This window comes from Cebus imitator, unplaced genomic scaffold (genome assembly GCF_001604975.1).
Source record: "Cebus imitator isolate Cc_AM_T3 unplaced genomic scaffold, Cebus_imitator-1.0 Scaffold81, whole genome shotgun sequence".
Taxonomy (NCBI): Eukaryota; Metazoa; Chordata; class Mammalia; order Primates; family Cebidae; genus Cebus; species Cebus imitator.
Window position 1 is genome coordinate 675,228 of NW_016107396.1, and position 14,041 is coordinate 689,268.

Consider the following 14,041-nt stretch of genomic DNA (forward strand, 5'->3'; position numbering starts at 1 on the left):
AATAAAAGTATAAAACTCTCTTGGGTTTTAGAGTATTTAAGACTAAGCTATCTTTAATAGAAATACTGATATGCATGCTGTACTTCACCACAAAATTTCTGAATTTTAAAGTGGACAATAACTACAGTCACCGCCTGTTGAATGCGTATTTTATGCCAATCATGGTACTCATATATTTTCTTATTTATTCCCCAAAACAATTTAAGAAGTTATCATCAATATTTGGTAGATGAGTAATCAAAGTGTTTTTCCCCAATTCTCAAAGTTACTAACTGGAAGATCTAGAATTCAACACCAGCTTTGTCTAAGACTCATACTCTTAAAAGTAGTAAGAGCAAATACTTCTGTAGTAAGCACTTACTATATGCCAGGTGCTTTTAAGTATTTTAGGATATATTAACTCATTTAAACTATATAGGCTCCCACTAAAACAACTGTACTTAAGACATAGTTAAGGCTTTGCAAATGCTTAGGACCATTATCAGAATAAGAAATTAATATTTAAAACACAATGCTTCACCCTAAAAGGACTATTTCAGAAAGTATAAAGTAACTAAGAATATCCCTAATGTGTTCCTCTTTCATTTCCACAACCCTGACATTGACCCACATCCAACCATTACAGCTACCAGAAGTTCCACCAATTTTGTACACCTTGCACTGCACCCAAGTCTCTTCTATGACTTCTATCACTGCTCTGAGCCAAGAATCAAATCATTAAACCAAGGGTGTAAGTGCTGGGCACTGGGGGTGTGCAGACCAGCCTGCTGTGAGTGGTGTACTTTACCAGCATGCAGCCTAGTGAAACAGATAAGTAATAAGATGACACATTCCCCACATTTCTTCAGTGGGTCTGAGTCAGGGAAAAGGTAAAAATCTGTCTTGTCTCACCATCATCTCCACAAAGTTGCCTACAATGTGATTTGCTTTTGATAATCCTATTTCAGGTCTGTTTTCAGAAGGGAAAAAAGCCACCCATTCACACTTACCACACATTAAGTTATAGACTTCAATGTTTTCAAAGGTGTCAACCTCAGTGCCGTGCTTGAATCCAGGTCCATAGCCAATAAAGAGGGCCTAGATGGCCAGAAAAGAAAGTTTATCAGTGCATTTCAGCTGTCTACAAGTTGGTCCAAAAAATTCTGTTATCCACATTGTACATATACAAACTGGTTATGATAAGAGGAAAACTACCATGCCTGGTAGACTTTGTGGGAAATATAGTTTTAACCCTATCACACATATAATCCAGGATATGTCTCTTAGTTTTATTACAATTCTGGACTTGACAATCAGAACCAAATGAATGATAAAATTTTTTTAATCTATGACACAATACAAACATCACCCTGCCCACCTTACACAGTGCTGCAGAAATCAAATTTGATAATTATTGTAAGTTTATCTTGAAAATGTTAAAGTGCTGAGTAAATGTAAGATATCTCTTCTCTGAACGTAAGTATGATACTTTCTTATCTATTATATCACTGGCTTTCTTCAACTGTAAAGCAATATTCTTATCAGAGCACAAAATATGAAAAATAATTATTAGAAATATAGGATATATAAGTCATATGTTCATGAAATATGAATATAAAATTTTATTAAATTTTTAATTTTTATAGATTTAGGGGTATGGGTATAGTTATGTTACATGGATATACTGCATAGTGGTGAAGTCTGGTTACCCATCACCTGAATAGTGTACATTGTACCCAGTAAATGGTATTTCATCCCTCACACTCCTTCTACCCTCCCGCCTTTAGGGAGTCTCCAATGTCTGTTATTTCACTCTGTATGTCCATGTGTGCCTACTGTTTAGCTACCACTTACAAGTGAGAACATGCGGTTTCTGGCTTTCTGTTTGAGTTATTTCACTAAAGATAATGGCCTCCAATTCCATCCACGTTGCTGCAAAGGACAGGAATTCATTCTTTTTTATGACTGAGCAGTATTCCATCATATATATATATGTACATACACACATATATTCACACATGTCACATTTTATTCCATCATATACATATATATGTACATATATACATATATTCACACATATACCACGTTTTTAATCCAATCATCCATTGATAAATATTTAGGTTGATTCCATGACTTTACTTCTGTGAACAGTGCTGCGATAAACATATGAGAGCAGGTGTCTGTTTGTAAAATGATTTCTTTTCCTTTGGGTAGATACCCAGTAGTGAGATTGCTAGATTGAGACATGGTTTCATTTTTATTTCTTTGAGAAATCTCTATACAGTGATCCATAAAGGTTGTACTAATTTACATTCCCTTCAACAGTGTATAAGTGTTCCCTTTTCTCCACATCCTTATTAACATCTCATGTTTTTTGACTTTTCAGTAATAGCCAATGAATATAAAATTTTAACAAAATTCTTTAAAGTTCAAAGAAAAGTAGCTTTATGAAAATATGTTTCATTAATTCTCATTCAAGAAATATAATCACAGTCTGTTTTCAAGTCTCAAACTTCATATATCATTTTTTCTTTAGATTTAAGCCAATTAAGTATAATAGATTTACTCACTTGCATATTTGAAAATGTGTTATCAGAGCCATGAAATCCACTTCCACAATATTTCCTTTCTGAGGGATTCCTAATTTTGACATATATGAATCAAAACTGTAAAGTCCCTTCATAAAACATAATTAATAATCATAACATTATTTTCATTAATAAAAAGTATGTAACTATTCTGATAAACCAACAAAAAAGTAAATAAAACCACCTGGCTTTGAAAAGCATTAACAAGTCACCTCTATCTTTTATTTTATGGACAAATAAACTATAATCAATATAGTACACAGGAGAAAAACCACTAGCATCAAGAGAGAAGTGGTTTTGAACATTGGCTGTGCGATTAACTACCTGTGAATTCACACAGATTTAACGATCTTCTTTGATTTCAATTTCTCATGTTGGTTATTCGTAAAAATAATGACGTAGCCTAAAGAAATGCTTGCAACATGGTATTTAGATATTTACTAAATATTAGTTCTCCCATGAGAGTAGGATCATTTCTCCTTTTGTATTTTTTCTTTGAAAACTAAAAGCCCAGCTCTCCAGTAAGAGTGGGGACAGTATAATCCTGTTTACTGGATTTTGGTTCACTGCTTAGGTTTTGCTTGAAGGGGGAATGTATCATGACTAATTTCTTGGCAACCACCAAAACAGTTAATGAACTAAAGTTTATTGATTGTGTATAACAAAGATAGTTATTCATTATAAAGTAAAGTACTTTCACCAACTGTTTGCTGGGCTTTGGAGGCACAATTAGACAAACTGTAATGTGTAGAAGAGATGCAATGGCAAGCGGTAACAAATGCAGATTATAAGAAGTAATCAATATGGACATGAAAGGCCCGAACGATGGTTCTTAGCCAAGGATAGTCTGGGTGATCCCTCCTCCCCAGGGAACTTTTGGCAATGCTGAGGGGCATGTTTGATTGTCACATTGGAGAAAAGATGCTACTTTCAGCTAGTGGGGAGAAGTAAAGGATCCTTGTCAAATATCCCACAGTGTGCAGGACAGCTCTCCACAACAAAGAATTATCCAACTCAAACATCCATAGGCCGACATGAGAAATCCTGGATTAGAGTGAAGAGAATCATACTTACACAGTTTTCACATAACAGTATTGTTAAAAAGGGCTCAGTGGTTACCCCGAATCACTAACAGATCAGGCTAAGTTTACCTGGGAGACTATCGGAACTTACAATGCAAGTTGCCACTGAGGGTCCAAATAGAATGTCAAGGGCTCAATTCTATCATTCTTGGCAAAGTGCAAACGCTTAGGTAAGAAATGTTTCAGGTAAGGTTTGAAGTGCTGGTTTGGTTCCCGGCACTGAAATTACAAACAGCAAAGAAAAACTATTATTTCCCTAATATCAAACGTGTCAACTTTTCTTGAAATTGCTTTCTAACTTCTTATGAAATTTTTCTTCACAAACATTTCATCAGCCTGTCCAATAAGTCAGAGATGGAAAAACAGCTAAAAGTTCTTACAGCTTGTATAAAGTACAAGGTAAATCTTCCAAACTACTTGAAACATTAAGAGGAAATCATAATTATTACCGCATAAAAGCCCCAGAGCTCAGACTGTCACTAGATCACATTCAAGTTACCGCTGAGGATTCTATTTTCAAACATCCTTGTAATTGCAATTGTGTTTTCTTGCAGATTTAAAATGTATGAGTATAAAATGTAGTATACGTAACTCAGCATTAGTATAGAAGCTTATTTTGTTACGGCATAAAAAAAGACTGGAAGGAAATATATCATAATGCTAATGGTGTTTATGGTGGTACAGCTATAGGGTTTTTCCTTTTACTTTAAAAATTATTTCTTGTAAATAGTTTTAAAATTATTTCTTCTCATATAAATTTCACAATGCCAATAAATAACTCTTAAAAATTTTTCAAACTTAGATCATTGGGACACAACCTTAAAGATCTTTAGACTACACAGCATTTACATGTTGGCCCAGATTACTAAAATATTCTAATCCTTCAATTCCAATAACAGATGTTGAAACTTTTCTTTCAATATATATTATACAAATCTAAAAATAACTAGATAATGGAAAATAAAGACACTCACAGAAAGATTTCGAGCGATGGCTTCATAGTTAACTGGAGGGAAACAAACATAAGAATTAATAGTAGATGGTGTGCTATAATTAAAAGATAACACAAAAATGTACAATGTCAGATTCAAACTCTGTATTTAAATACCAAGGCAGGTTTTAAAAAGCTCATTTAAGTCATTACACGATAGCCACTGAAAGGAATTAGACAGACCTTTAGGTATCACCCTGTAATGACTCCCATGACATAGAGTCATATTGTTAAATGAAAAGACAAGTTACAGAACATCTACCTATTCCTCCACCTGTTAACCACATATCCATTCACCCATCTAACTATCCATTCACCTGTCCAACCATCTCTCCATCCATTTAGCAACAAATATCTATCCATCCCCCGAAGGAACTATCCATGTAGATCTGGTATGGTTTCACTGTGCAAAAACAAAAATTGTATGTGTTTTGTAAATGCATTGCCATTATCTAGGAAGATACAGTCCAAGCTTAACAGTGGGCGTTTCTAGAGAAGGGAAATGAGTTGTCCAGTTGGAGGACTTCAGGTGGGAAGCTGTTACTTTTTACTTTGTATAATTCAACATTCAATGATAGTTCTAGAATTTTGAAATAAGAAGGGCATGAGCAAACTTCAAAGAGAAGGCAAGTAGGCTAATTTAAAAACTGAATTTGCATAGTATGCACATGAATTTACTTAGGGTAGTTTGTACTACGATTCAGTAACTACCTAGCTTCCTAGATTTTATTTTAGCCAAACATTATATAAGTTTGAGAAAATTATCAAGATAAAAGTACAATTTTACAGAAATACATTTCATGTATTTCTGTAAAATGATGTACACATATAGTTTTTGCTTTAATTTGTGAAACTTGAGGGTATAACTGTGATAAGGGAATGGCTACAGCTTAGCTATCCCATCCCAAACAGCTCTGGCAACTACTATTCTGGAGACTGCTATTTCCTCTAGAGGTTTTTTTTTTTTTTTTTTTTTTTTTTTTTTTTTTTTTTTTTTTTTTTTTTTTTTTTTTTTTTTTGAGACAGAATCTTGTTCTGTGTCACCAGGCTGGAGTACAGAGGTGCAACCTCACCTCACTGCAACCTCCACCTCCTGGGTTCAGGTGATTCTCCTGCCTCAGCCTCCCAAGTAGCTGGGGCCACAGGCGTGTGCCACCACGCCCAACTAATTTTCATATTTTTAGTAGAGGCAGAGTTTCACCATGTTGGCCAGGATGATCTTGATCTCTTGACTTTGTGATCCGCCCGCCTGGGACTCCCAAAGTGCTGGGATTACAGGCGTGAGCCACTGCAGCTGGCCTGTCTGTACTGTCTTTATAAATAACAGGTTTTTATAACAGTCACGTACTACTTTTCTGAATTTAAAAAAATACTAGTTAAAACCGGATGTTATGCATATGGAGGCTGTGCTTTGTGACACTGTGTAAATATATCTGCATAACCATTTTCCTGCAGTGAAAGCTGTTTTCTTCATTAATAGACAACAGTATGTATCTATTGAAACATATCTTACCAAATAGCCCAATCTAAACCAATTCTGGTAATTGTCAGAAAATTTTATTCTCTTTCTGTTTCAAAGTTAACTATATCAAAAAGACATAATTTGCTCTACATATCTGAAAGTTATCATGGATGGTAATCAAAAAGAGAGGTGGATAACAGAGGTAGAAACAGTTATGAAATACACTTGACTGGCAAAAGAATAAATATCTTAAAACATTTTTTGGCAGTTTGTGTACCACATGTAGTCAAGAGAGAATATGAAATTCATTCCTCCCTATTTAAAAGATACATTCTTTATTGTTTCTGAAATGGTTTAAGGGAGGCATTTCTGAGGATAGGAATCAATTGCCTATAGAATTAATCATTTCTGTCAGCATTCCTCCTCATAACAGACTATTATTCCCAAACTAAGTAAGTCATTTAAAATTAAGCTTGAATAAATGCAGCTGGATTTTTCTCTTCAATTTTTTTCTAGTATAATCTTTAATCTGATATAAAAGTATACACACACTTCAACATAAAATTGCACCACGCTCATCAAATAATATGCTTAGCACATGAATAACCAATAGGTAAGTGGTTAGAGTTGTGTTCTCACATCCGGTCCCATAAAATCAATTCCCATACAAAAGATCTGCATTAGAGATTTAATCATGAACAAAATTAACCCCTGATTTCCTTTAGTTTAAAGAAGTAATGATTTAGAGGAAGGTTTTTTTTTTTTTTTTGAGATCAAGTCTTAGTCTGTTGCCCAGGCTGGAGTACAGTGGCATGATCTCAGCTCTCTGAAACTTCTGCCTCCTGGGTTCAAGCAATTCTAGTGCCTCAGCCTCCCAAGTAGCTGCGACTACAGGTGTCCACCACGATGTCGGGCTAATTTTTGTATTTTTAGTAGAGATGGGGTTTCACCATGTTGGTCAGGTTGGTCTCGAACTCCTGACCTCAGATGATCTGCCCACTTTGGCCTCCCAAAGTTCTGGGATTACAGGTGTGAGCCACCGCACCCAGACTAGAGGAAGGTATTCTTAATATGACCATATTCAAAGTTATCACAGGGATATACTTACATGAAAAGTATTTATCTGGGACATCAGAGGGTCTCAATCGAGCTGCAGGTCCATAGATAACTTTAATATTTTTAACATCCCCCAAATATTTATTCAGATATATGTATTTCTTACAACTGCCTTGTTCCATGCCTAGGAGAAAAAAAATTCCAAAACATGCTGTAACCTTCACAAAAAATTTAATATGCAGAGCAGATTTTTTTTTTCACTCCCAGAGTTAAATATGGGTGTAGCACTCATATTAGTTGAACATCTGATAAGACAGAATTTCAGATGTATCTCTTACTTCACTTTTTTCAAAATCTTTTCCATCACCCAAATTTATTTTAATGTTTCTTTTTTATATTACGATATCATTATGTGAGCAAAGAAGAATGTCTTATCACAGTTGTAGACTGAGTATGAAAGCCCAGTAATTTGCCCCAAACCACCTGGGATATTAACTTGGAATGTATGTATGTGATTCACTCTTACTCCAAGACTGGAGCTTCTTTAGCATGTAACTTCTCAGGACCATTTCTAAACATAGATTTCTCTAACTATTTCTGAAGCAAACAAGAACAAAAACAAAAAGAACCTACTTTCTGTATGCACACTGCTTCTGTAGTCCCCAAACTGTACATAAGCATGTTACAAAGATCATAGTAAGTAAAAGTGAAATTAAAATATTATCAAAATTAATATATAATGTTTCTAAAGTCAGATTTATCATGCTAAAGAGAACTGATGTCTGGGCACAATGCTTATGCCTATATTCCCAACACTTTGGGAGGCGGTGGTGGGAGCTTAAGACCAAGAGTTCGAGACCAGCCTGGTCAACATAGCAAGATCCCATATCTACCAAAAATATATTTTTTTAATTAGCCAGGTGTGGTGGCACATGTCTATAGTTCCAGCTACTCAGGAGGCTGAGGTAGGAGAATCACTCAAGCCCAGGAAGTCAAGGCTGCAGTAAGCTGTGATCACGCTACTGCACTCCAGCCTGGGTAACAGAGTGAGACTATCTCAAAAACAAAAGAAGAAAACTGAAGATATAATAACCAGTTCCAATTAAATCTAAAATTTCAGAGTTACAAGAATTTCACGTTGAAAAATATATTTTTTAACTACTCAAATTCTTGGTGTATTCCTCTCTCAAATCAGAAGATACAGGTACATTGTGCTTGATAGACACTTAGGTTTCTGTGAATTCTGTTTCACTTACATTTTATATTTAATGTAATGTTTTCCTGAAGACTTTCTACAAGAAACTACATTTTTAAAAAAGAATTAACTATAACATTCAGAAGAAATGAGAAAACAATCAAGTAAACTTTCTTCGACTCTTTCACCTGAAAGAGTAAATAATGCAAATTCAGATTACCATGATCCGAAATAAGGATGAGGTTCAGGCATCTGTGCAAGTTCAGCTCTTTCAGACCATCCATTAGCATACCAACCATGCTGTCAACCCTCTGCAAGGCTTTGATGACCTAAGAATGGGAAGCAACCTCATGTGATACATTCCACACTCATGGCTATTTATACATAAAGCTCTCTCTGTTAGAAGAAGAGGAAGAGGAAGAAAAAGAAAGAGAAAAAAAGAAAGGAAGAGAGAGAGAAAGAAAGAAAGAAAATAGAGAGAAAGAGAAAGAAAGAAAGAAAGAAAGAGAGAAAAGGGCCAGTGGATGCAACTATGGTGAGCTAATTTACATTAGACTAACACAGGTCAGGGCTGAGATATAAAGAACAGTAAATAACTACAGATCATTAACAATGCAAGAGTCCTAATTCTATACATGTTCAATTTTAAGTTTTGGGAATGACATTAGCTGATCTATTAGTTCTCCCTTCCTAAGGTCAGAATGCTACTACTTAGATTAGACCCAATTTAAGTCAAAATAATAATGGCTCAAATCTACAGCATCTGGTCAGAAACCAGTATGTTCTTAATTACCACTTCATTTTCTACAATTAATTTCTTCTTATGCTTTCTGATCATTCAAATGGTCACTGTATAAATACATTTCCTAATTTTCAAATATGTTAAAATTTTTCATGAAATGCTTCTTATAATTCAATGTATTTAATTTTCTAAATTAGAACTCATAGGAATACAACCCATTATTTCCTTACAAACCGCATGTATTTTACATATAAATATAACAAGAACACAGAATGACAAATGATATTGGCAAATTGCTTTCTGGCATTCATTTTATCCTCTCTCCTTGCAAAACCATTTGAGAAAAATTATTGTACAGTTTTGTGCATTTCTGGTATTGTGTGGAATCAGCTTAATCTTCATTCACTGTCAAGTATATTTCACTGTAATATGAAATAAGCTCTTTCACCGTAATATGAAACAACACAAAGTCTTCCATTCAAAGATATCCAAGCAACATGAACAGCAATTTTTAAGTATTAAGACACAGTGGTTTTGGTGTGCTAGTAATGTTGGAGTTTACAGAGTTTGCAAATTGATGGATATGATTTGAAAAGTAATGGGCTCAACCTTAAATGAAGATGAGTCAGAAAAGCAGGTGCTTTGGCACATTGTTAGTGAATTAGAAAAGGCAGCAATGATTTTAATTTAAAATGTATGTAACCTTATAAACAAATATAAAATGATCCTTGGACTTTTCTCTAGCCAAATTGACCTAGATACGAGTCTTCGGTATCAGTGACTTAAGTAAAAAGACTAAAAATCACACTATCTGTAACTAATTGTTCAAATCAAGACAACAGCTACAAGAAACTTTTCCCTTTGGCCAATTTTGACACATCCAAGTTGCTGGCATGCATCTTCCTTATTCTCCCTCTAAGCAGGAGCATTTCTGCTAAGTTCAAGTACAGAATGAAAGGAAGGCACAATGGAGTTACAAACTACAGTGGAGCTGCTGGAGATGGATTCTGATGGAAAGAATACAAAGGGTAAAAACAGACCTAGGTGAGAGCTTCCTTCTCTCTTCACTCTTTTATCCAAGGTGATAGCTACTTTTTAAGAGGGGCAAAAATTTAGGGCACACTCAGGGAAAGGGAAATGAGTGAAGATGGTTTAGGCAGCTGTTGTAGATTCAAGTGAGAAAAATAAGGATGCTTTTTTGCCTTCCCTCCTTCCTCTGCTGTTGTTCAATTAGGAAAACAATACCCTCAAAAACCAGGATCACAATAGACATGTCAGGCCAGGCTTTAGTCTGAACTCTATGCTGAAGAGTCCTTAAGGCTCACCAACTATCCAGCTTGGGCTATCTGGGCAGGAGAACTGATAGGAATTTGGAAGTGAAGCCCTAGAAATTAAGAAAGAGTGTTTTTTAAAATAGTGTATTACCCCTTGGAATACACATGGGGCACAAGATAACTACATGAGGTTCTGACAGGAGGGATGCCGGCAATGCCTCTTTTCACTTTTATCATGACCAAAAAATAGTCAAGATCCTTACTTTTTACTTCTTTTCAGATCTTAGGTAACAGACAAAGTATATATGCTCGAATCATTTTTTTTTTTTTTTTTTTTTAATGGAGTCCTGCTCTGTCATCCAGGCTGGAGTACAGTAGTGTGATCTCGGCTCACTGCAACCTCCCCCCTGCTGGGTTCAAGAGACTCTCTTGCCTCAGCCTCCTGAGTAGCTGGGGTTACAGGCACATGCCACCATGCCTGGCTAATTTTTTTGTACTTTTAATAGAGACAGGGTTTTGCCATGTTGGCCAGGCTGGCCTTGAACTCCTGTCCTCAGGTGATCCATCTGCCTTGACCTCCCAAAGTGCTAGGATTACAGGCGCGAGTCACTGTGCCGGGCCTTCAAATCATTTTCTGTTCTAATGCTTCCTGTGTTCCAAAATATTAGGTTGGTGCAAAAATAACTGCATTTTTTTTGTCATTAAAATGGTAACAAAAATAATATGGTCACGTAAAAACTGAAAGCAGTATTTGCTATTTTAAAGTGCTACACAGATTAAAACCATAGCCAGGAGCTGGCTAAGTTCCTGAAAGGGTGTCTGGTGAAACAAGATGTTACACTGGAAGTGTTAGTCCATGAGCTCTTTCCTATCTCTAGTTTCCTAGGAAATACTCAACAAAAATAATTATTCAAATATCTCTATACTTTTGACAAAATCTCCCATCCTTCTATGGGAACTCTGTTGTAAGCAAGGTCTCAGGTGGCAAAAGACATATCTTCTAAGGAAGAGAGTTCATAGAAGGCTTCCTCTGCTCTTTGACTTACTACCCTATATTTTCATATTGGATGTTTAGCTGTTTACAACATTCTCAAAAAGCACTTGGTATTTAGGCCAAGGTAAAAGGCCATGGAGTGGATAAAGGCTTTCAGATTGAAAACATGGAAGTTAATTTATTATCAGTTCAATTTAGCACTGCGGAAAACGTAAGCTAAACAATTCTCCCAACTCTTATTTTGTTTAAAGTGCATCCTTTTATTTAGCAATATTGTGCATAATACTCGCTTTTTCCAGAAATCACAGACTTTTACAGAATAGCCTAGAAGCCTCCTTCAAAGCGAGGTTCAGTTTGATGACTGGGTTTAATGAAGTAATTACTGATAAAAATGTACTTACTTCACTGCTGACTGGTCCATATGAATGACCTGAAGAATCTGGTTCTTCTAAATACAGAGTGTAAAAGTGTGGTCTAAATCAAACAGTATCAAAATGTAATATTTTACGAACACATTGAAAAACAGAATGGAAAAAATAATTCATCAATTGATAGGGATTAAATTTTATAATACTGGGGTAACAGTTCTACTGAAAAATAATTTACAGCTTTGAAATTCTTCAAAATGTGGTATGGTCGTTCACTAAAGAATTTATTTCGATATAAAACATCATAGCAAATAGCTAAGTTTTGTTGCAGTCTATTTTAAAACAGAAATACTACATTTGTACAAAACAAAAAAGTATTTACGAAAGAAATTAATCGCCTACATACCTTTCATCTTTAGGAAGCTGTAGCCACTGAAGAACAGCTAAAATCCTTTCTTCAAATGGTATTGAACTAAAATTAAGAATAAACAAAAAGGAAAGATGTCTGACAATCGTTTAAAATACAGATTTTTTTCACTGAAAATGTCATCAAGACCTACTAAGTGCTATTTAGCATCTATTGTGTTTGAAATCAATTAAGGGTTTTATTTGAAATTTATTTTCCCAATGAAAGAATGAAAGTTAGGTTTTACACAGAAAAAAAGGTTGCAATTGGATTTAAAACTTTGCTTGCTATCCTCTACTTGAGGATATATTCATGGACCTGACAATAGTCACTGCTTACCACATGAATAACTCATGTGTTAATATATTTCACAAAGCATGTATCAGGAAGAACTCACTCACTGATGACTCAGCACAGCTGGGGAGTAGGCACCTGAGGAGCTGATGGCAGTTCTCGAGGCAATATTTCCTGAGCAAAATTGATTATGCCTTCCTCTGGACATTGGCTTTGTTTACACACTTCCAATCAGAGTTCTTGCCCTACCCCAAGTACAATTAGTCATGTACTTTACTAAACCTTAGAAAGTCAGAGACTCTATACTATTAATCTTTGAATCCCCCATGCCTAGTGCATAACTCTTTGTTTTGTTTTGAGACGGAGTTCCACTCTGTCACCAGGCTGCAGTGCAGTGGTGGATCTTGGCTCACTGCAACCTCCACCTCCCAGTTCGAGTGATAACCCTGACTCAGCCTCCTGAGTATCTGGGACTAAAGGTGTGCATCACCACGCCCAGCTAATTTTTTTTTTTGTTTGTATTTTAGTAGAGATGGGGTTTCACCATGTTGCCTAGTCTGGTCTCAAACTCCTGATCTCAGGCGAACTGCCCGCCTCAGCCTCCCAAAGTGCTGGGATTACTTGAGCCACCACACCTGGCCCATAAACTATTAATTACTGTCCATGGAGTAAAAACAGTGACAAATAAGAAAGTGGAGAAGAAGCATTGCACCGTGCTCATGGAAACCATAAGAACACAAACTAGCATAAGATCACAAGGAAAATTGCCATACATTTTTTGTCTGGGATTTAAGATAATTTCTGTTCACCCTTCTAAACACCTTGTTGTATTGATTTTGTGATCGAGATTTTATAATTTTAAAATAAATAAAATTATTTTGGTAATCTTGCTCAAATTGGCCAAAGAGATTCTTCCATTAAAAAGTTTTTGTTTTTTCTCAATGCATCATGGATTTCAAATATCACAAAGAGGCTATTCTAATCAGTTTCTTACATTAGAAAGCATATTTATTAATTTAGAAGTGGAAAATCAGAGGTACCATTAATATCTTCTTTTAAATAGTAATTCCAAACACAATAGATGCTAAATAGCAGAAAATCATTCCCACCTGTGTCCTCTTTAATACACTCATCTTTTCCTTCTCTTGGTTCTGAAAACAACTTTACAAAAATTGTAACTGAGGAAATTATGACAGTGAAAGAGATCACACCAAACCAATTCCATCTTACTTCTAACCTTTAAGCTGTCCTTTTTCATTCCTGGGCGTAGGCTGAACTAACCTTTGGAAGGAATTTAGTTCCTAGTTTAACTCTGACACAAAATTGGTAATAGCTCTTCCCCCACCCCCCCCAAAAAAAAATCCCCTTCTTGCCCTGGGGACCGGTCTACCTTAATGTGACTAACAAAGCTACAAGATCAGAAAGTATGGTTTAGGGGACATGCAGCCTCCAGCTGTAATAGTCTGAACTTCCCCAAATTGCTCTTGAGAATAACATCACTAGTGCCGGGCGCGGTGGCTCACGCCTGTAATCCCAGCACTTTGGGAGGCCGAGGCGGGTGGATCACGAGGTCAAGAGATCGAGACCATCCTGGTCAACACGGTGAAACC

At 35.7% G+C, this 14,041-nt stretch overlaps 1 protein-coding gene across 1 annotated transcript in view; it reads right to left on the bottom strand.

The window, feature by feature from the left end:
• The window catches only part of ENPP1 (ectonucleotide pyrophosphatase/phosphodiesterase 1), an 85,001-nt gene that overhangs the window by 13,818 nt on the left and 57,142 nt on the right, over positions 1-14,041 (bottom strand). Inside the window, exons 10-17 of the mRNA XM_017533236.2 lie at positions 12,138-12,203; positions 11,765-11,837; positions 8,574-8,682; positions 7,211-7,342; positions 4,624-4,655; positions 3,741-3,868; positions 2,550-2,619; positions 990-1,077 (exon numbers count right to left, since the gene is read on the bottom strand). Of these exons, the coding sequence (XP_017388725.1) occupies positions 990-1,077; positions 2,550-2,619; positions 3,741-3,868; positions 4,624-4,655; positions 7,211-7,342; positions 8,574-8,682; positions 11,765-11,837; positions 12,138-12,203 (698 nt within the window). The remainder of the gene's footprint in view (positions 1-989; positions 1,078-2,549; positions 2,620-3,740; positions 3,869-4,623; positions 4,656-7,210; positions 7,343-8,573; positions 8,683-11,764; positions 11,838-12,137; positions 12,204-14,041) is intronic.